General features: G+C 45.6%; 1 protein-coding gene across 3 annotated transcripts in view; it reads right to left on the bottom strand.

The window, feature by feature from the left end:
- The window catches only part of DOCK1 (dedicator of cytokinesis 1), a 488,408-nt gene that overhangs the window by 40,975 nt on the left and 425,480 nt on the right, over positions 1-21,953 (bottom strand). For all 3 annotated transcript variants that reach the window (XM_034986026.1, XM_034986046.1, XM_034986035.1), the window contains exons 36-38: positions 16,127-16,167; positions 14,606-14,696; positions 11,700-11,819 (exon numbers count right to left, since the gene is read on the bottom strand). In XM_034986026.1, the coding sequence (XP_034841917.1) occupies positions 11,700-11,819; positions 14,606-14,696; positions 16,127-16,167 (252 nt within the window). The remainder of the gene's footprint in view (positions 1-11,699; positions 11,820-14,605; positions 14,697-16,126; positions 16,168-21,953) is intronic.

The raw sequence follows: 21,953 nt of genomic DNA, 5'->3' as shown, positions 1-21,953 counted from the left end.
GGAGAAGACAGATCCAATGCGATCAAAATTTAGATTACCTCCGTGAATGAACTGCTGTAACCCGTGGGTTTGAACGTCCTGCTTTAGCTCATAGCTAGGCTATGAGGTTTACCACAGCCCTGAATGAAAAAGCACCAGATCCTCACACAACCTTGTTTTCTGATTAAAATCCTTAATCCATTTTATTGCGTTCTTGACATTGCTAGTTACTTGAAGCATGATGTGCATCTGTCCCACCACCTCTTTCCATCAGATGATCTTAGCTCCTACATGCTCTTGAGAGAACCATCTTGTCTCCATCATTCTGAACTTCCCAGTTTCAGGAAGTCCCATTTCTTCAAGTTTCATGAATACAAACTTTTGTTTCTTCTTCTTCTTTTTAACAAGATTTACTTATTTGAAAGAGAGAGAGAGTAAACAAGTGGGAGGGGTTGGGAGAGAGAGAGAGAATCTCAAACAGACCCGGTGCTCAATGCGAGGCTTGATCTCACGACCCTGAGGTCATGACTCGAGACGAAACCAAGTCGGATGCTCAACTGACTGCGCCACCCAGGCGCCCCAAACTTTCTTTTTCTTCTTCTGATGAAACTCTGTCATTAGTTCCCAGACAGCAGTGGCTATAGAGAGCGGACCAGCTATTGATTTCCTATGAAGAACTATTCAGTTGATGATGGGCCAGTCAGATAGGACAACACTGACCTCACTGGACAAGGGAGCATGGCAGATGAGAGAGAAGACACCAGCCAGGACAACTGTCCCTTAGCAATAATTCAGGCTGGCGATGACTCACTGGGACAGGGTGGGCAACTCTGGTTTAATTCACTTACTAGCTGTAAGTGACTCACTGGTGAAGACCTTTTTTTGTTTTTTAAAGATTTTATTTAACTTATTTGAGAGAGAAAGAGAGCACACGAGCAGGAGCAGAGGAAGACGGAGAAGCAGACTCCTTACTGAGCAGGGAGCCTGACGTGGGGCTTGATCCCAGGACCCCAAGACCATGACCTGAGCCGAAGGCAGATGCTTAACCGACTGAGCCACCCAGGCACCCCCAGTGAAGACGTTTTATGGGATGCCTCTACAATTCAGCTGCTTTTCCAGGCAGTTGTTGTGGGAAGACTCATATTCAACGACCTCTGAATTTCCTCTTCCACATAGGTCTTTGATGTTTGAATGGATGAGGATGCTATGGTATGGAAGAATCCAGAGCACCAGTTGAGGCCCCTCAGCACAGAGGGGAGCAAGGTGGACTAGAACTAGCTTTAGGTCTTGTCCAGTGAGCGAGTCCAGGAGCTTGTGAGTGACAGTCCCTTTCCAGTCCCTCTAGCATGAAGACGTATGTCATGAGAAGGGCCATGGTGACTCAAGGGCTGTGGCTCAGTTGAAAAAATAGAGACCCTGCAGTCATCGCCCTCTCTCTAGGCCTCTTGCTTTCCTGAGCCAAGCCCCATCCTTGGTACTCCTGGTGTTTTCAACTGGCGTCGGCTGATCAGATCAAAGGATCCACACTTTTCCAAAGACATTTTTCGGAGAGAGAGTCAGGCCCCACCTTCCCAGCCCAGCAGGTGCACTGTCTCTGTGGTCTGCAGCTCAGAGCCGCCCAATCGGGCAGTAAGAACGCCGTCCTCTCCTCGAGGGTGCACGAGACAGAGCCAGCACCCGAGGAAGCTGGTCAGACGGGGCAAGAAACCAGTGGGACCTGGGACTTGGGCCAGGCTCAGGGAGCCTTTATGACAAGGTTCTCAAACCAAATCAACAATAAACCCTGCCCCTCTGGTGCAGTCAAGTACTCAAGGAATCACGGCCCATCTAAGTCATGTTCATGAACGTGGCTTGTTTTTTCCCCCACAGAAACTCTTTACCTGTCAGAACAGGACCTTATTTGCTCAGCTTTTAACGCCCTGAAAGGAAAAGTGAGGAAGGAAACATATCTTCAAACATAGAGGTTTTGCCTGTTTTCCTCAGGCCAGGACATCTGTAGTTCTGCAAGACTTTGAAAAGCCTAAATCAGGCTGCAAAGAAGGGATATTGCTTCATTCTGCAGGTAGTCATTGGGCACTTATGATGGGAACGGGCTCTAGAGAACAGGGGAGAGGGACAGAAGTGAGTACAGATCGCTCTTTGAGGAACAGTGTAGAAAGGAGGAGACTGACAGTTGCTGGAGAGGAGTCAGAACGAGAGAGACTTCTTTCAAAGATGGGAGAGAAACAAGGTCACGGTTGTAGGCGAAAGTGTATTAGTCTATAGAGAGCAAAACGCGGACACTGGAGGGGCGGGGCAGGCGGGCAAGGGGCACAGGGTAGGTGCATGGAGAGCCCATCCCTCTGACAGGACAGAAGCAAAATATACAGGGACAGATACTGACCAGTGGATCCGAGGGTATGCCAGGGACGCGGGGAGGGCAAAGTGACATCACATAGCTTTGGTAATGCTAGCCGGAGAATCAACTACTTTGAAAAGAGAATTAACATGTGACAGGAACAGAGCCTCATCACTCGGAACAGCTTTAACTGCCTCGCAGGAAATCAAACCTCACCGGACTTAGCAGAAGCATCTCTTCCAACTTCGCAGCCACGTGAGGACACTGACCCTCGCTCTGCCTCAGGCGACTGGGTTGTGCAGGGCACCCTGGCTCCTCCTGGCATTTGCTCTTCTGACACTGACCCATTTAAGAGGCACCGTGTGATCAGCTGACTTCAAGTCTCTGGAGACATCATCTCCCTTTCCGGATCCCTGCTGCCGGCCACCCTGCCCAGGGCCTCCGCATCCCAGGCCTGCACAACTGCTCTGGCCTCCCCACGGGTCTCCAGCCCCTCCACCCCACCAGCAACACCACCTTCCTCTGCTGGGAAAGAGGAAAATGAAGTCATTGTTGCCTCTTCTCATGAAATCTCAATGGCTCCTTACTCAATGGAGTAAATCCAGTCTTCAGGAGACATACAAGGCCAAGTGCACACTGGCTCTCAAGTCCTCTACATCAGTGTGCCTCAGGATCGCTCACCCCACACCCCGGAGACACATTCCTTGTCACCCCCAGAAAAGCAAGATGGCCTCAGGAGCCCTCCCCCTTACCTGTGCTAATCCCACTCCTTACAATTCCGGCTTCTCCCAGCCATCACCAGGCAAACTTTATCTCATTCCTCAGGAGCCAATCTAAATGTCACCTCCTCCATGAAGCCTTTCCTTTCTCCCCAAAAGAAGTAATCACTCCCAAACTCGTTAGACAGGTAGACCCAGCACCCACCAGCATGACAGATCAGAGGAAGGTTTTGTTATTTATCTGCTTGCACACAAACCCTGGGGTGGACTGCCCGGCCTGGAGGCAGGCCTCCGTCATTCATGGGTGCCCTCGGCACTAGTACGCTTGGTCGTGGAAACACCTGTCAGGGACCCTGCAGAGAGTGGGGAGTAGTGTCGTTACGGACTCTAAGCATTGATTTTGCTCATGCTCTGATAAAAAGATGATTCTCTCTTTATAGGAGCAAATCAATATCAACATGTTGGCAGGTCAGATTCTTCCTAACTGAACAGATTCTGGCAAATATCTGGATGTTCAAACATCTGGAAATGCTGAGAATAATCCAGGAAGAGGGTGTCTTTCTGCCTGCCCTGCAGTTCCTCGGAATAACCACCGCGCTTTAAAAGGGAAACTCATAGAACGAGAAAACTTCACCCCATATCCTTAAGAGAAGAAATTGAACCATTTCACCAAATGCAGAAACTGACTCTCCAAGTCCCTATTTTTAGTTCACAGGAAGATGCACGATGCCTCATTTTTGACTTGGGTGCAAGGCAAAGTGTGAACTTTGTCAAGGCGAGGTTATTTTAAGGGAAAAGGAAACCGAGCTCCAGTTGGGAACAGTCACGGAGCCTCACACAGCACGCGGGCCAGCAGTCATGCTGTCCCTCTCTAGGCGCCGCCAGGCTGCTTCCTGGTTTCAGAGGTGGCTTAACGCCACTTAATACCCACACCCTCACTCCTCCGACTCCATTTTCCCGATAGCAGGCCTTCTATTTTTGACTCATCCTCCATAGAGAAGCCTGGTAATTTTCAGTGAAGCACTTGGATTAAGGGCTTTATTGAAAATTACTAGGCCTCAACCAAACACAATGAGAAAGACAATGCAGAGCATGTTCGGGAAAGAACGCCCGCCTGCCAGGATGAAACCCGACAGAAGGCTTTCAGGGGGACGCTCAAACGGGTGGTAAAAACAGAACGGAAAAGGAGCTAGGAGTGGTTATTAGCCCAGGAAGGAAGAACTGTAAAAGAATGAAAGGGGAAACAGATGGAAATGACGTTTTATGGAGAGAAAGAAAAAGATGAAAAGCCCAAGAGCTTGGCTGAAAGACATTCAAAACTTTTTAAAATGATAGAAAGGCAAAAATAGAAAAATGACTTCGTGTGGAAGAAACACAGAAAGATAACAGGACATAATTCAAAAGCCGGAGTGTCGGGTATAAAGCAGAAAATCCATTCAGCGTTGCAGCATTCAGAGCACAAAGGCAGAGAAACTTTTAATACACTCTGACCCCGGTCCCTTGTCCTCCGCTGTCCCCGCGGCCTCTGGGACGCCTTCCACGGGCCCGCCAAGGTCTTTGGGGCAGTAATCCCCCTGCCTTGGATTCTCTAAGTCCCTGCATCCCCTAGGAAGATGAATAAATTTAAAACAGTGAAATGAGCTCTAGAATGTGAAAAGTTTCCACACATTAAGGACATAATGAAGATTTCCTTAATTACACAAGGATACAGCCACATGGTGACAGCCTGCATCGATGAAGCTTTAAGTGCGTCATACTTTTGCCAGACTGAGGCCCTGTTTAGTTTCCATTTTAGAATTTCGTGATCCCCAGCCTTCAAATTCAACTGAGCCGTTAGGTCCCCTTACCCGGATATATGTTTTTAAATCAGAACTGTAATGTTTTCCCCTTAAAATGAAATAAATGCAAGATCAAACCAAATTCTTGTGATTTAAATGATCCTGTGCTGGAGGATCATGCACAGATCATGGGGTTGGGGATGGAACCTGGGTCAGCTGTAAATCGGAGACCGTGGCCCATACCAGATGCCCCCCAGTGTGGCGGTCCTGCCCACTCACTGATGAGCTCCTGCAACCATCCTGACTGAGGACTGTCATCTCGAAAAGATGCACAGAATCAAGGAGGGAAAAGCCGGCCCAGGTGTTGCAAGACTGTCTTTGTCTGATCTATAGGCTCTGCAAGGAACGTGGTACTGAAGTAGAGTTTAGCGTCAGGCTCGGGGAAGGAGCCTGGGGAACCCCCACCTCCCCTCCCCAAACCCCACACACTGCAGAAGTGAGGGCAGAGACCTGCCCCTTTAGACCTCTTAGGGACTCAGAGTCTGGGCCAGGAAGCAAGACCACAGAGAGGAGACAAACATGCCTAACAGAAGGTACTTTGTGGCATGTCTGAGTGATGGTGCCCTTTCCAAGTGTTTTACTCAAGCGCTGGCCAGAAGGTGCTCCACTGAATAGAAGATGAACCCGAATGGCAGTCTGATGGCGGGGGAGGCTGTGGCTGCATCGGGGTGGGGCTGTGTGGGGACTCCCTGCACTTTCCATTCAATTTTGTTGTAAACCTGAAACTGCTCTCAAACATAAAGTTTACTAAAAACGTTTTCTGACCGAGTGTCCAGTTTCTATGCAGCACTAGTCCTCCTGAGAGGGACACAGAAGCTCAAGTAGCTTCAGCCCAAGCAGGGCCTGGTGACTGGGGTGGTCCCTGGACCAGCTCCCTTGTCATTACGGGGAGCTGCTTAGAAATACAGAGCCTCGGGCCCCACCCAAACCTGCTGAATCACAATCTGCATTTTACCAGGATCCCCCCCGGGGGTACTTAGGGGGGCCTGAAAAGGGTGAGATATTCAAAGTAGGGAGATATAGGATACACATAAATAGTTCTAAGGCCAGAGCAAAGAGTGCCTAGGACGACATCTTCCTGGATGGTGGGGGCAGGGACGCTCCAAGGTAGAGAGAGCGTGGGAATGTGACAGCAGGCGACAAAGGGACCTTCCACACCCAGGGAAGACCCAGGTGGTTGGGAATCAGAGAGCATGTTCTCAAAAAAGGCAAGATGTTGTGGGTAGAGAGAGGGTTGATGGGCAGGGTGGAGCCCTACAACCCTAGGAAGGTGAGCTGAGGGTCCTCACCTGTCAGGTGAGAGGCCTGGATCTATCTATGGAGGAAGTGGGGGGACCCCAGAGGTCTGGGCATCTTTGAAGTGATTCAAGCCATGACAGATACTGTGGCCACTTTGTGAGAACAGAGAGTGGTCGGGAAGACGGAGCTCCCGAGGAAGAGGACACTGGATCAGCTGGCCCTAGCAGCAGCTTTTCTGTCCAAAGACCCGAATTGTTCAGCAGTGCCTCAGGTAGGATCCCGGCCAAGCCAGCGCGCAGATACGAGCTCAGCTGTCAGGAACTCTCATTCCTGAAGGCACTTAGATACACAAATCACAATGAGGGAACGTGACTCATCCTTAAGAGCTTGGGAAACCGATAATGAGATTATAATTGACTTTGGTCAAAGCACGAAAGAAAACAACATACCTGAGGAGCATAATGCTACATTTTAATAATAAAATAAGTACCAGAAAGCTGCATCTTGCTCCAACAAAGCTATGTTGCTTTTTCTTGGTTTCTTACACTGTATCTTCATTCATAACTCCCTCTGTTTCTGCCTCTTTCTTCCCTAACATTTGCCCTGTGTGTTTTCCCCTCCGAGAATCCTCTGCCATAAAAGAGCCCCTAACTCACCCATCCCTCCAAATTCCCTAATGTGAATAACTACCACACTCCCGACAGTTTTCTTCCAAATTTTAGGAATGACATTGGGTCACAAGAAAAAAAATACCTAACGTTGATGCTTGTTATCATGCTTTCCCTTGTCGTTCTGACATAAATTCTATTATTTCCTGGCTTTGGTCCCATGTTCTAATTCTTCCAGATATTACTTAGTTTTTCAAATATTCACTCAGCATGAGTGCCAACAGGCATGTAAGCAGTCCTAGCCGCCTGAGATGGCCTCGGAGGCTGAACGGTAAAGCCTCTATTCACACCAGCATGTGGACAGATGTGCCAGTAGGACCAGGGTCTGGATGCTCAAGAACAAAGTCTGGCTCAGATCAGCACCGTCCAGTAGAAACATAATGCAAGGCATGTATGTCATTTTAAATTACCAGTAGCCACATTTTTAAAAAGTGGAATTAGTTTCAGTAAAATTTAGTAGTATCTGCAGTATTATCATTTCGGCATGTAATCAGCAACACAAAAATTAGTGAGATACTTGACATTTGCATTAGTCACTCTGGTGGCTGTAACCAAGTACCACGGACTGGGTCCCCTCAATTCATGTGTTCCCTCATAGTTCTGGAGGCTGGAAGTCCAAGATCAAGTCACCGGCTGGATGGTTTCTTTAGAGCCTGTGTCCTTGGCTTGCAGATGGACCTCTTCTCACTCCACCCTCACGCAGTCCTTACTGTTGTGTCTGTGCCTTATGTCTTCTTAGAAGTACACTAGTCTGATTGGATCAGGGCCCATCCCAGTGACCTCACTTTACCTTAATCACCTCTTTAAAGCACGAAACACAGTCACATCCTGAGGTCCTAGAGATTAGGACTTGAACATGCGAGTTTCTGGCAGAAACAACTCAGCCCTCAACAACATTCTTTACACTAAGTCTTAAAAATCCCGTGTGTATTGTATGCTGACAGCCCATCTCGGTTTGGACCGGCCACACTTCAGGTGCCAAGGACCACATGTTCCTTGTGACTCCAGGATCAGAATGCTTAGGTTACAGTCCCACCCACTGCCTGAGCGCTGGCTTCCCCAGTGCACATGCTCAGGGGTCCCCCCGCATTAACTGAGGCCCTTCTCAGGTTCCCATGGCCTAGAACACTTGCTACCCATCACCCAGGAGCCACTGTGAGGTAGGTTCCCCCAAGGTGATTGCAATCTGGGAATGGAGTATGGAAATGTGTACGTTGAGGCCCTCTCAAAGTCAAATTTGGTAATCTGCAGCAATGAGCATAGCCATTTGTCTCATTCCATTGTATTCCAAAAAGGCACAGAGGACATTCTTTCTCAAATACTGCACAGACCCCCACCTGGCAGGGACACCCATGTCTCAGTCTTATTTCCTAAATGAAAATGATCACCTCGGGCACAAAGTGCCCAACTCTGATACCTTCTGCTGTGACCTCCCACCTCCCTCACTCCCTGGCTGGGTAGGTTTCCAGCGTCCTAGCCACAGGGAACAGGAGCCCATTTTCTCCTGCTACACACACCATGCCCAGCCCCCATGGGAGAAGGAAATGGGGATCAAGGCCCAACACCAAGTTCTGTGAGCTATCTCTATTTTCACATGTCCAGTTGTGGGAAGCTGTACTAGAGCTGGGGAATTTGTGTGAATATCATCTTTTCTAGAACATAGACCTACTTAGGTAATTTCCACGTGTCTTGAGAGCCCTCCGTTAGAAGCCCGACTCACATGTCTACTTAAATGCCCTCAGAGAGGGAGACGCCGCCCGTCTGCCTCCCCTTCTGGGCACTTCTACCCCCTGGGGCCCACTGTGGTCCCGAGACTTGCTTTAGCCAACGGCATGAGCAGAAATGCATGGGTCATTTCTGGACAGTGCGTGCAAGGGCCAGGCTGGTGACTCGCTGTCCCTTCGTGGCTGCATTCCTTTGTGGCGGAACCCATGCCCATCTGGGCTCTCGGACAGCAGGACGGACTGGTGGCATGAGTGAAAAATACCTCCGGGTGGCCCAGAGCCACTGAGACTTCGGAAGGCTGAAACTCCAGCATATTCCTGCCCATCGGGACTGATGGAGGTGATGAGCAATACTTGCTTCTGTTCTCTTCTTCCCAGGAAATGTCATGCTTGTTGATGTCAGAATGAGTTTTTGTGCATCGAAGCTAATCACCCGGGTACTTCAGATCTCATCTGATGAATTTTCTCCCTCACCTGTGCTCATTCTCAAAGTGAGCTTTCGACGGATGAGGGGACTTTGGTTCTTTGAACATTCTTGTGGAAAAGTGACAAATCCTCAGGAAAGGCTTTTCACTCTGTTTTGCCAAGACAAGTCTAACAGCTACTGTGGAGACAAGCCTCCTAAACTGTGATTAACAAGTACACTCTTCCGGACTCCAGGTTAGCCAGCTGGTCACTTTACCATAACCACCTCTGTGTCTCCTCCAGAAAATGGGAACACATGAGAATGGTCCCTCTGCTTCTCTGTCTCTAATACTTTGTCACTTGAGCTTTTTCAAAACCAGGATTTCTCAACCTTGGCAATATTGACATTCTGGGCTGGAGAATTCTTCGTTGTGTGTCTGTACGTCGTTCTAGGATGTTCAGCAGCATCCCTGATCTTCACCCACTAGATGCCAGGGCTGTCCATGCCCCCCAGTCATGCCAACCTCAAATGTCTCCTGAGGGTCCCGGTTGAGAACCCCTCTATTCTAAACTGAACACATTCCTTCCCCCCCGGCCCCATACGAGGCTACCTTTGCTAAGAATGAAAAGGACTCTCTTTGACTTATGATTTATTGAAGGCCACTGTCCTGTTATAGATGAACATTTCCAACTATCAGAAGTCACTCTCCAATGCTGAGTATTCATTCACTCTTCTGCTGATTTCTCCGTTCCTCCAACAAATGCCCACCAGGTTACGTGCCAGGCATCATTTTGAGAATTAGACACTCAAGGGGAAGAAAATGTGTGGCTGCTACGTTCATGGCGCTGAGAGACTATTGAGAGACCTGCTGAGGACCTACACATGCAAACCTATCGCTGCAAACTGTAGAGTGCTGTAGAGGAGGAGAGGACACTGCGGGCGTCAGAGAAGAGGTGACATTCAAGCTAAGATGGGAAGAAACCAGCCAAGGGCAGGAGCAGCAGAAGCCTGCTGGGCAGAGGCAGGAAGGGCTGATGCGTGTGAGGCCCCCCACGTTTGGGCGACGTGGCCGGAGTGCAGGGTGTGAGGGAGGGAACGAGGGTGACGTGGTGAGAGAAGTCTCAGGGACCGATGCTGTCGGAGGACACACTGCCACCGTGAGAGCCCAGAATGGCCACAGGAGCAAAGGCACACGTTCCTTCGGCCCCGATGACATCTGGCCCTCCCCAGCCCTCCTCCTGCTCTGCCCACCCCATAGCCCAGAACACAGCAAGCCAGGAAGTCATCAGGGCAAGGAATGGCTGAATCAGCCCCATTTCCTCTAGCACTTTGCTGAGAAATAGGGTTCCCCTGGCTAAACTAAGAAAATTCTAGGAATTGGCCTTAATTGTGAAAGTGTCTCATTGCTATGAAGAAATACGTTCTGTTCCCCTACAGGACCAGGTGTAATCTGTAGAACATTTCCAAGTGGTCTCTGGGCAATCTCCATGCTATTCTGAATCCTTTGATTCTTTGTCCCTGTGACAAGGACAGTAGGGGATGAATAAAACACACATTTATCTTTTCAATAGGGTTTGATCTGTACTGACAGCCACAAAAAGAGGTGGCCATCATCCTTTCCCACTGTAAGTGTTGTTTTGGGTAGAATTGTGTGTGTGTGCGTCCCACCCCCCCCAACCCCCCAAAATCCCTGGTTTCTGTGAATAGGACCTTATTTGGAAATAGGGTCTTTGGATGTGATCAGTGAAGAGGAGGTCATACCGGATTGGGTGGTAAATCCAATGACCGGTGGGCTTGGGAGAGGGAACTCTGGACACGGAGACACACACAGGGTGGGTGCCATGTGCTGTCAAAGGTGGAGCCATGGGACGCCGAGGGTGGCCAGCAACCCCAGGAACTAAGAGCAAGGCACGGAACAGATTCTCCCTTTCGTCATTCTGACACAGAGAGCACGGCCCTGCCGACATGTTCGCGTCCAGCTTAGAGCCTCTAGGATGGGGAGAGAACCCATTTCTGTCATTTAAGGCCAATCGGTTGGTAGTGTTTTATTACAGAAGCCCTAGGAGACTCACACGGTACCTCCACGGATTCTCTGGTCACCTTCCTCTGAGTGAGAAAGAAAAAGCAGGTAACCAAGATGAGTTATGAATCCTGATGAAGTCACAGAAGGAGGTCCGAAGTCCCTTTGGTGGCAGATTTTCAAAACTTCCAAAAAGCTCAAGTAGCTCCTTTTTTTCCCCCCCGAATAGTTACAGCTTATGTGAATCACACAAACTATACTGATGAGATCTATTATTGGCTGATTAAAATGATGGCAGGTTTCCTTCCCTTGGAGTCAATGGAATAAATAATTTGTGGGAGCCAATTAATCTAGAATCCGCCAAAATGGAGCACAACTGGTCTTACCACAGGACTCATTTCTCAGGGGTCATAGAAAAATGCCAACTGTCAAAGGAATCCATTCGTTCTAAGTGCTCAGAAGTGCCTCCAAATCAGGGTCCCGGACATGGTTTTCTCCAGCAAGGACTAGTAAAATACTTGTGCTTTTTAGTCTTTACTTTCAGAGCACGTATAAAGGGAAGAACTGCAGGGGTTTTTTTGGTAGGATTTCTACTTAGAAGTGCCAATGGGTGGACCATGCATAAAACCTTCCAATACACAATCTGTTAACAAATGTCTGGTTCTACAAACATTGTGTGTTACAAAATGTGTGCTATAGGAAGGTACGCATAAAGAGGAAAACACAGGAAAAAAAAAAATGACTTTTTTTTTTTTTTTTTTTTTTTACCTTGCCTTTGTCGAAGTAGTGGATGATTTCCTGGTAGAGCTGTTCCTTCAGCTGGCCCTGTGTTGTCGCCTGGTACCCATCCCGCTGGGTGAGGTGGGCCGCGCACACATCCTCCGACCACTGAGACAAAAGCCAAGCATGAGACATGTCAGGTGAGGGTGTGTCCAGTGTCACCAGTGGCCCACCCTTGGTCATAAGGCACCAGAGTGAGCCCCGCATGCTCTGCATGCATGCTTGCCAAGGTCCCAAGGACACTCGGGGCTGCTGGGGCCTGGAAATGAGAGTAGAACCTCTGTGTAGAACTCCCACGAGGAAAGAAAGACTAGAGGGAGGCAAAGCTGGGCCTGGATTCATACAGAGAGAAACCCAGCAGGTTCTGGAAAGCACAGAACCGTCAGCTTGCTGATAACGTCTTGTAACTCCCAAGGTGAATTATGAGCCAGGCGATTTGGGCTGTCTCAAGTGAGGCATCCCGGGGTGCTGGCCTCTGTCCTGAGATGCTCAACGTTTTAGTCAACAGCGAAGAAGATACACGGATCTCACATATCAATCACACCTTTAAGCTTTGCCTTAAAATTAGACTTGCGTATCCTGACTACAACCAGTTGTTATGAAATGATTAATTATGGAGTTCTCACGGCAGAGCTAGATTTCTACCTTCACGGGGGATGAATGTAAACTTTTAGGTGATTCTGGCATGTAACTACAATAAAATAAATAAGAAAGTTCCGATCTCGAATAACTTCCTTGCAGTTTAAAATCACTTAGGAAAACATTGAATAAGGGAGTAAAAGTCCCTCTACACCTTCCAATTAAACACTCACATGATTTCACTTGATTACTAGGGCTCAAGGCTAACGGTTTTATCGCTCTTGTTTTTGACAAAATAACCAAAAAAGATTATATTTAAAAATTTTTAGTTAATGGACAAGAATATATTTGTCACGTTGAAGAACAATTTTCATAACAATACAAATAATGCCTTTTGTAAGTTGATTAACCAGCATGAGTTCACGCTGAATGCAATATCAAAACATATTTAGGGAAAATTGTGAAACGTCACGGTGTAAAATATATGGAGAGAAATTACAGAGCATTTGCCACTTAACTGGAAAATCCAGAGTCCCAGTGGAAAAGATAATGCATCCAGGCCTACGGTTTGGGATGTGAAACGCCCTCGTATGGTCCGTGACGAACCCATCTGTGCTCAATAAATGTTTGTGTACTATGAGGGAGGGTAAGTGAGCACTTTGTCAACCCCATTTCAATTTCCCTGGTGAAAATAAATACCTTCGTATTGGCGAGAACGCCTTATTACTGAAATTTGGGTTTCTAGCAAATGAAGACCGTTAGAATTCCTAGTGATACGGCTGGTGTCAGGTGTACCAACGGAAATCTCTATCATCCTAAATCACATTCCTTGGGAGAGCTTTACTGGTGTGAAGCCAAAGGGGGTCTATTGATGACTACTGATGAGGCTCCCAGATGGAGCCTCCTCCTGTTTTCTTTGTAATGGACCCTTTTGTGTTCAGGCAAAGATAAATGTCCACACTCCAGTGTCTCTATACCACACTCCTGTGTAGATTTGTAGCATAAAGAGATGCTGGAGATTTTAGGGTTGGGCCAAAGGCTGGAAGATTCTTGCTGGAGTTTCACTCCAAACACAGTGTCCTCCTTAATGCTCGTCATCACCCACAGACATTGCTTAACACCCATTTTAATGTAATCTTTTCGGGTTTTTGGTGCTCAAGGGGCTGGCCTGATTTTGAAAACAGGACTCCTTGAATGAATGGTCTTTATGTTGGGTCACTCAACTAAATTCTAATTCTCCTAACTGTTGGTATTTATCCAGTTTATAATTTTTCAATTTTTTACAAGGATGTAATGGGAAAGATGATCTATGATTAGCTAAGGTTTTAAAACGTAAAACTAGAGGTTGTGTAGCATCTCCTTCATCCATCCACTCATTCATCCATCTGCCACTTAGCTACCTACCTATACATTTGGATCAATCTATTTACCCACCCACTCATCCATCCATTCATCCATCTACCCATCTATCCACCTACCTACCCATACTTCCATCCTTCCTTCCATGCATCTATCCATCCACACATCTATCCATCTAGCCATCCACACTTCCATCCATCCATTCATCCAACCATCCATCTACTTATCCATCCATCCACACACGCACCTCCATTCTTCAATCCATCCAACCATCCAACCACCCAAACATCCATCCATCCAACCGCCCAATTACTTACTGAGGGTCTACTCTGTATGATTAACTGGGCTAGAATTGGATATGAGGGAAGAACATTAATGTATTACTGCAAACAAACAAGCCAATGCCAAAAGATATATGCATAACAAAAGAATCACTGGAGCTGAAAGTTGTCATGCCAGACCTGTGCTCAGGAGCAACACTCCAGGAGAATCAGGTAGGAGATCTCACCTGAACTGATGGACTAATACAAGATCTCAATGTGAACTCTTTGCTAAGATAATCAGGGATATGTTTCATCCTATCTCTTAGCTATCTACCTCAGAAATTCCTTCTTATTGAGGACATTCTCCTCTACTACTGAGTCTTGCTGGCATGAATAAGGATCTGTAGAATCTCTAACTCATGGCTAGACAACAGCTCAATGATGGGTGTTTATGATGCTTAGTGATGATCTGCTAGGACATCTTGTTAAATCTGCATTCAGTAGGGCAAAGTCTGTCATCAAAGTACCTTCTAAATGTCTTCGTTTATGTCACTGCATTTAGTCAAAATCAGTAAGATCTTAAATTATAGGTTTATTAAAATTTATCATGGAAAAATAAAATTTTAAATCATCTTAGAATTTATAACAACAGAATCATGAAGGTATGTAGTAATTTCTATTAATTTCTATTACCTTCAGAAGCTTTGCGTGGAGAAGCAAGGTGTAGGCCGCCTCCGTGTAGTTGTCACACTCTCTGTGCAGGTCACACAGCTTGTACAGGTACCTGAGACAATGAAACGCAGCGATATTCTTTTTTTTTTTTAAGATTTTATTTATTTATTTGACAGAGAGAGAGACCGCGAGAGCAGGAACACAAGCAGGGGGAGTGGGAGAGCGAGAAGCAGGCTTCCCGCCGAGCAGGGAGCCCGATGCGGGGCTCGATCCCAGGACCCTGAGACCATGACCTGAGCCAAAGGCAGACGCTTAACGACTGAGCCACCCAGGCGCCCAACACAGCAATATTCTTAAGATGTCAACAAATCATTTGTGTTGAGGACTGCAAGATCTGAAATCTACCTTCAACAGGAAATTGTATCTATACTTTCTCTTCATAATGTTCACAATTCCCAATGCCTCGAATGCTTCCAGTGCAGAAAGCACTAAGGAAAACCAACAAGAGTAATATACAATAATATTTTGTAAAAAAATTTTAAGTCCTCCCTTTTCAGGTTGAAAATGAAGACAGCCCAAGAATGCAGAATTGTACTTCAAGGGTCTCTCACTCCTTTTCATCTTTTCCAGAGTTTTCTTCTTATATTTGAAATGAGATCATGAAGTTTGCTTGTGATTTCTCACATTTCTATTGAATCCAAATGCACACACCCTCAAAAATCCATAAAAATACAAATCCATAAAAATAAAGAGCTCCAATGATCACGGTGAATGTGAGCAAAAGAATTTCTCTGCCATAAAGATATAAAGGTTGCTTTTTAATATACAGTAAACTACATTTTGGATAAAAGAATCTGGTTGCTTTTGCAAAAGTTTATTAAGTTTATGTGATATATTTTTATAAAGGAGAAACAAAAAAAATTCTTAGAAATCAAGTTAGAAAATCATGCTTGATGTAAACACTAAGCCACATTAAACACTAAGCCACATGGACATACCCTTATTCTATTCTGCCAAGTTATAATCTTGCTAAATACTGACAGTGGCCCTTAGAAGTGACCAAGAGAGGGGTCCATCACACCCCACCCCTCTAGAAAAAAAGGCAAATGAAGGAGAAAAATCCAGCAAATAATATAAAACATCAGAATATAGTGTCAAAGGAAGAATAGACTGAAAAATTATACTGTTGTCTATTTCTGATAAAATTAAAACTGATTTCTCATTTGAACATATGGTTTACTGCAAAACATGAAAATTATGCTGTTGTCTCTTTTCCAAAGCGCCACATGAGTCAGTCAAGAGATACAAAAACCCTGTGAAATAATAATTTATGGCTTTACTCTAAGCTGGCTAAATATGACCCCCGAAATGTCTGTGTTGGCATCTGCACAAGGAGTCAGAATACACCAAACTGAACTTCTAGGATTCACGATTCCTACAAGATAAACCCCTGTTGCCATAAAACAGTTGTTAGCATGCACTTGACAAACAGCAATTATCATAAAAGCGCAGAGGGCACGGACAAGCGGGATGCCTACATACCTTATATACATTTCTTCTCTTTCAATTTCTTTGTAGAAATTCTGAAAAATAAACCACAACACTGTTTTAAGAAACCTGTTTTACAAAAGGTGTCACATGAGCACTAAACACTCACAGTTCTTCCATTGGTGTCCAGCACAGCCAAAGGGACCCAGCTCTTTGGTTTAGAACCATAAATTCACATAAAGTACAAAGATGTCTTACACTGGTCTTCGCCTTTTTTGGGGGGCGGGGGGCACGACGCTAATGATTCCATTCCTACACCGTGAGGACTAAAACCTACTTTTGTCATTTGAAAGTCACCAGTCTTTAGCTAAATGAAGGTATTACCCCAAAGATATGACGCCTTAGCCATTCTTACCATTGTAAAGTCATTAGAAGATGAAAAAAACATGAAAGATCCCAAATTTGGGAATAAACATCATCAACATGATTTAAAACATGCTGGGCCCAGCCTTGGCTAGAGCTGCAAGAAGGCAATGTGGGATTCTAGACCTGAGGTGTCCAATACAGTAGCCATAGCCACATGTATGCAAATGTAAAATTAAATAAAGTTAGGGCCACCTGGTTGGCTCAGTCAGTTAAGCAACCAACTCTTGACTTGGGCTCAGGTCATGATCTCAGGGTCGTGGGATCCAGCCCTGTGTCGCGCTCCCCGCTCAGCAGGGAGTCTGTTTGAGATTCTCTGATTCTCTCTCTCCCCCTCTCCCTCTGCCCCTCCCCACTGCTCTCCTCTCTCTCTCTCTCTCTCTCTCAAATAAATAAATAAGTCTTTAAAAAAATTAAATAAAGTTAAACATTCGCTTCCCCTGGGAAGCCATCTGGCCCTGGACTCTTGTTTGTTGGGAGATTTTTTATTACTGCTTCAATTTCTTTGCTGGTTATGGGTCTGTTTAGATTTTCTATTTCTTCCTGTTTCAGTCTTGGGAGTTTATACATTTCTAGGAATTTATCCATTTTTTCCAGATTGCCTAATTTGTTGGCATACGATTGCTCATAGTATTCTCTTAAAATTGTTTGTATTTCTGCAGTATTGGTTATGATCTCTCCTCTTTCATTCATGATTTTATTTATTTGGGTCCTTTCTCTTTTCTTTTTGATAAGTTTGGCTAGGGGTTTATCAATCTTGTTAATTCTTTCAAAGAACCAGTTCCCAGTTTTGTTGATCTGTTCTACTGTTTTGTTTTGTTTTTTAATTTCTACGTCATTGATTTCTGCTCTAATTTTTATTATTTCCCTCCTTCTACTGGACTTAGGCTTTATTTGCTGTTCTTTTTCCAGTTCCTTTAGGTGTAGGGTTAGGTTGTGTATTTGAGACTTTTCTTGCTTCTTGAGGAAGGCCTGTATTGCTATATACTTCCCTCTTAGGGCCGTCTTTGCTGCATCCCAAAGGTTTTGGACTGTCGTGTAATTCATTTTACATTCATTCATCTTATGTGCTTCCATGCTTCCTCTGTTACGCTTGCCATACCCTGAGTGCTCAGTAGCCACGTGGGGCTAGTGTTACTGTACCAAACTGTGCAGACAGAGAACATTTCCATCATCACAGAAATTTTTATTGGACAGTGCTGTTCCAGACAGATTGACCTTGCGAACCACAGTAAACCATGGAACTGGTTGCCACTTGAAAGCACCTTCTGTACTTCAACGCTCTCTGACGAAGAAAGATTAATTAGCAGGTTATAAGCAATGGGCTCTTTCTACATACTGTAAAATATCTTCTGGGTGAACATGAAAATTCCTATAAAAATTGTATTTCTTGGGGTGCCCAGGTGGCTCAGTTAAGCGTCTGCCTTGGGCTCAGGTCATGATCTCAGGGTCCTGGGATCGAGCCCCACATTGGGCTCCCTGCTCAGCGGGGAGTCTGCTTCTCCCTCTCTCTCTGCTGTGCTCTCTCTCTCTCTCAAATAAATAAATAAAATCTTTTTTTAAAAAAAGAAAAAAATTGTATTTCTTAATGTAAACATCTCTATAAACACTAAAATCTTTACCATACGCAGGGCCCCAAAAAGGTGCAGAACACTCACCTAACCAGGCCAAAGGTATGGCAGGAACCACCACAGCCACTTTCAGTGTGAAATTTAGCACCTTTACAACGTGAGGACTCTAGGATTAGGGCCTAAGATCATTATAAAGGACTCCAATTATCCCCTAAGATGGAAAAAGTTGTTTAATTTCATGAGCAAAAAAAGATACTGCTTCTGAAATCGATCTCTCTGAAAAGAAGTGATAAACAAATATAGAAAGTAAGAGGGGGCACCTTTAGAAAAATGCTCCAAGATTTTCATATTTTGCTGCATCTGAGATTTTAATCTCCTCTGGTTCATATGCTATGGTTCAGTAATGAGGATATTTTCAGCCGACAACTCAGAGGGATGTAACAAAGAGAATCCGCATCAAAGGGAGAGGATGAGCCCTTCACTTCCAGCTCTCACCAGTATTTACAGGCTATGATTTTATACCATCCTATTTTGCACTGGTATTTTTAATCTTTCCCCAAGCTTTTGATCATTCTCCTTTATAATTTCACAATGAGGATATCATGCGACCTTTATTCCTCTCTCATGGATATGGAAATGTCTTCTACGTCCTGCCTGTGCTTAGTTCTGTTCCCTTCCTAGGACTTCAAAACACCTCTACAACTGAAGGACGCTCATCCCAAACCCCAGTTTCTATATAAAACTGTGGGTTTCTTACGTAAAAGTTCACATTGCTCTTGGTGCTCCACTTGTGGGCTCTGCAGGCAGCACCCCTCCCCCTCCCCATCATCGCCCCTTCTGAAGTCCCTTCTGCACCAGTGTGGAGTCTGTGCCAGGCTCAAGCTCTGCAGATCTCTGCAACCCTTTCTGGACTAGACCCCCATGCTAATGCATCACAAAGCACCAATCTTCCAGAACTTACACATTTGCCTTATACTCCAGATCTGTATTCCTTCACGATGACAACAAGTACTGAGATTTTTAGAATTCTCGTGAGAACCACCTTAATTAGCCTTGTAAAGGGGCCATGAAAAAAGCAACTGATGTCTAAAAAATAACAAGGAGTCTATCACGCCTGAGAGAGAGCTATCTTGATGACCGCGTAGAAAAAAGGGGTGACACACAACAAAATTACCAACCAGTCATGACAGACTGCACGACTGTGAGGGGACAATGAAATTCTACTTCATTACAAATGTGCATTCTGTCCAGGGGGAACCATGATCCAATGTAATGCAGACGTGCTTCAGGGATGGGTATGTGTAGGGGACTTAGGTCACTGCACAGTGACTGCTCGTCAATTATTAAAAACAATTTTTTTTAAATGCAAGGAACAGTAACACGTTAGTGAACCCACACAACTTAGAATGTTCAGCGATTCCATTAAAAAAAAAAAAAAAAAAAAACAAGAGCACTGGTTCTAAAGGAAATTTGGCAATGGGCTTAAAGGGCATCAATAAATCCTATGTTCTTGATTCTGTTTTTTAACTTTAGGATTTCAAGGTTAGTGATAAATAGAGTGCATTTTATACATCACTAATGTATGCTTACACGTCTATATTCATCTAGAGATGGATATACATATTCATCTCTATGAAACTCTATTTGTTTCATAAGAAAAGTACCAGGAGAAAAAGTGAAAATGGACCGGGAGATTAAAAATATATTTATGTTTTTTGGGCGCCTGGGTGGCTCAGTTGGTTAAGCGACTGCCTTCGGCTCAGGTCATGATCCTGGAGTCCCGGGATCGAGTCCCACATCGGGCTCCCTGCTCAGCAGGGAGTCTGCTTCTCCCTCTGACCCTCCTCCCTCTCGTGCTCTCTCTCATTCTCTCTCTCGCAAAAAAAAAAATAAAAATTAAAAAATTTAAAAAATTTAAAAAAAATAAAAATATATTTATGTTTTTATTTATATGACTAAATATGAGTTGGGTAGTGAATATTAAGAGGCAGAACATCGGTCTGTACAAACCCAGTTTTCTTGTTTCCCTTTAATCCATAGATCTATCTTACTTTTTAAACGAAAGGCCTGTGAAAGGCTGGGATCCATCTTATGATCCCCAGGAAATGGTTAAGAATGGAACTCCTGACTCTTCGTGGACTGATCTGGGATGTTCCAAGTTCAAAGATGTTAATGACATCAGGTAATTTCAGGAATCCTGGGCGTGTTTCTTGGTCAGAGCCTGGCTAGTACCGACTGCAGTAACAGTAGGTAGGTACTGAGTGAGCCTCAGTATGACGGAGGAACACAGTTTAACATCAGAAACTGCGACTGCAGGTGGCCTTTCAAGAGCTGATTTTCCGACCCTGGGTTCTGATGATAAAAGGCCACATTCAGAGCACATCTCCACTAGGTTTCACGTCCTGGTGAGCATGAGAGATCTTGCTTAAAAAAAACAATATTCTCAAACATCAAAGTTGGAAAGTGAATAAACATATTAATAATTCTTCCCTCTGGACACAAATCAGCTTCTTAGATCCCCTTAAAAATCCGAGGGAGCACTAGAAAAGTATGTCCATAGTAGGAAAGTAAGCTGTGATTCACTGGATCCTTTTGTCTCTCCAATTTTGGGGGGAGCAGTTTCCCCTGTAGATCTGAGAAGATGGATCTAAGAAGAGTTGTTGATTTTTGGTTTTCCAGCTTTTTTCTTACGGCGAGGTGTCCAAGCTCCTTTTAAACTGGAAACCAGAAGTCCCCCATATTTAGATGTTTAGGGAAAAAGAAAACCTGCTATAGAAGTTTTTTATCATTCGTCAAAACAGGCTGCCAATCCACAGAAGGCAGGTGCTGAGGTGGCTCATGAGCTTTCAGCTGCCAACTCCTCATGCAAAGCACAAATGCAGTATCGACAGTACACTGGATGGGAGGTGAAAATATCCCCTTTTGCTTTTAAACCTATTGCATCTCTAGTGGTTTTCTAAAGACTGAATGATGGGTCCTATTCCTCTTGGCACAAAAGTCCATTTCCACGAGTTCAAAGTGCCTACCGGTCCATTCCAGTTGGGGTTGGGGTATGGAAGTGAAGGCAGAGCATCTACGTGTCATCTAATGACCAGATGATGATATACAAACTCGAGAGAAGTGAAGTAGGTAGCACGAAGCAGGAATAGTGTTTTCTCGAATTCTTGCTTTGGGACAGGCAGGGGCAATTGAGGCAAACCCTCTCAGCACCAAGAGTCTGCTTTTCTGGCTCCTTCTGGGAGTGACCGAGGAGGATGACACAGAGAGAGGAAGAGAGCTCTGAAGGCAGATGTGGGAGTCACAATGCTCCTGACAGTGACGAGACTGGCCAGCCCCTCCCTGCAGCTGAGGTAGTCAAGCTTCCTGAAAGCGCCCTGCCCCGATCTCTGCACCACAACTACACCAGGAAGGGGGTGTCCGGGGGACCTGGACATGTCACAGTGACAGGAGGTGTGCAAGAGGCCTGTGGATGGCAGCGGCCACGTTTACCCAAGCCCCCTGCTCTCCATGAGGCCATGAGCTAGCTCCTCGTGGCTGCTGTAACAAATCACCGTAACCCTGGTGGCTTACAACGATATGGATTCTCTCAGAGCTCTGGAGGCCAGGACTTGAAATCTAGGCGTCAGCAGGGCCACAATCCCTCTCAAGGCTCCAGGCGAGAATCCTACCAGCCCCTCCTCACTTTTGATGGTTCCAAGTGCCCCTCGGCTGGTGGTCACATCACTCCAGTCTCTGCCTGCACCTTCACATGCTCTTCTGTGTGTCTCCGTTCCTGTCTCTTGTAAGGACACTTGTTGCTGTTACTGGCGTTAGGGCCCACCTGGAGAGTAATTCAGGACAATCGCCTCTCGACACCCTTAACTAAATCACATCGGCAAGGAACCTTT

Source organism: Mirounga leonina, unplaced genomic scaffold (genome assembly GCF_011800145.1).
Source record: "Mirounga leonina isolate KUSES-001 unplaced genomic scaffold, KU_Mleo_1.0 Mir_114, whole genome shotgun sequence".
Taxonomy (NCBI): domain Eukaryota; kingdom Metazoa; phylum Chordata; class Mammalia; order Carnivora; family Phocidae; genus Mirounga; species Mirounga leonina.
Note: the sequence above shows the minus strand (reverse complement) of the source record. Positions and strands in the feature narration are given on the sequence as shown.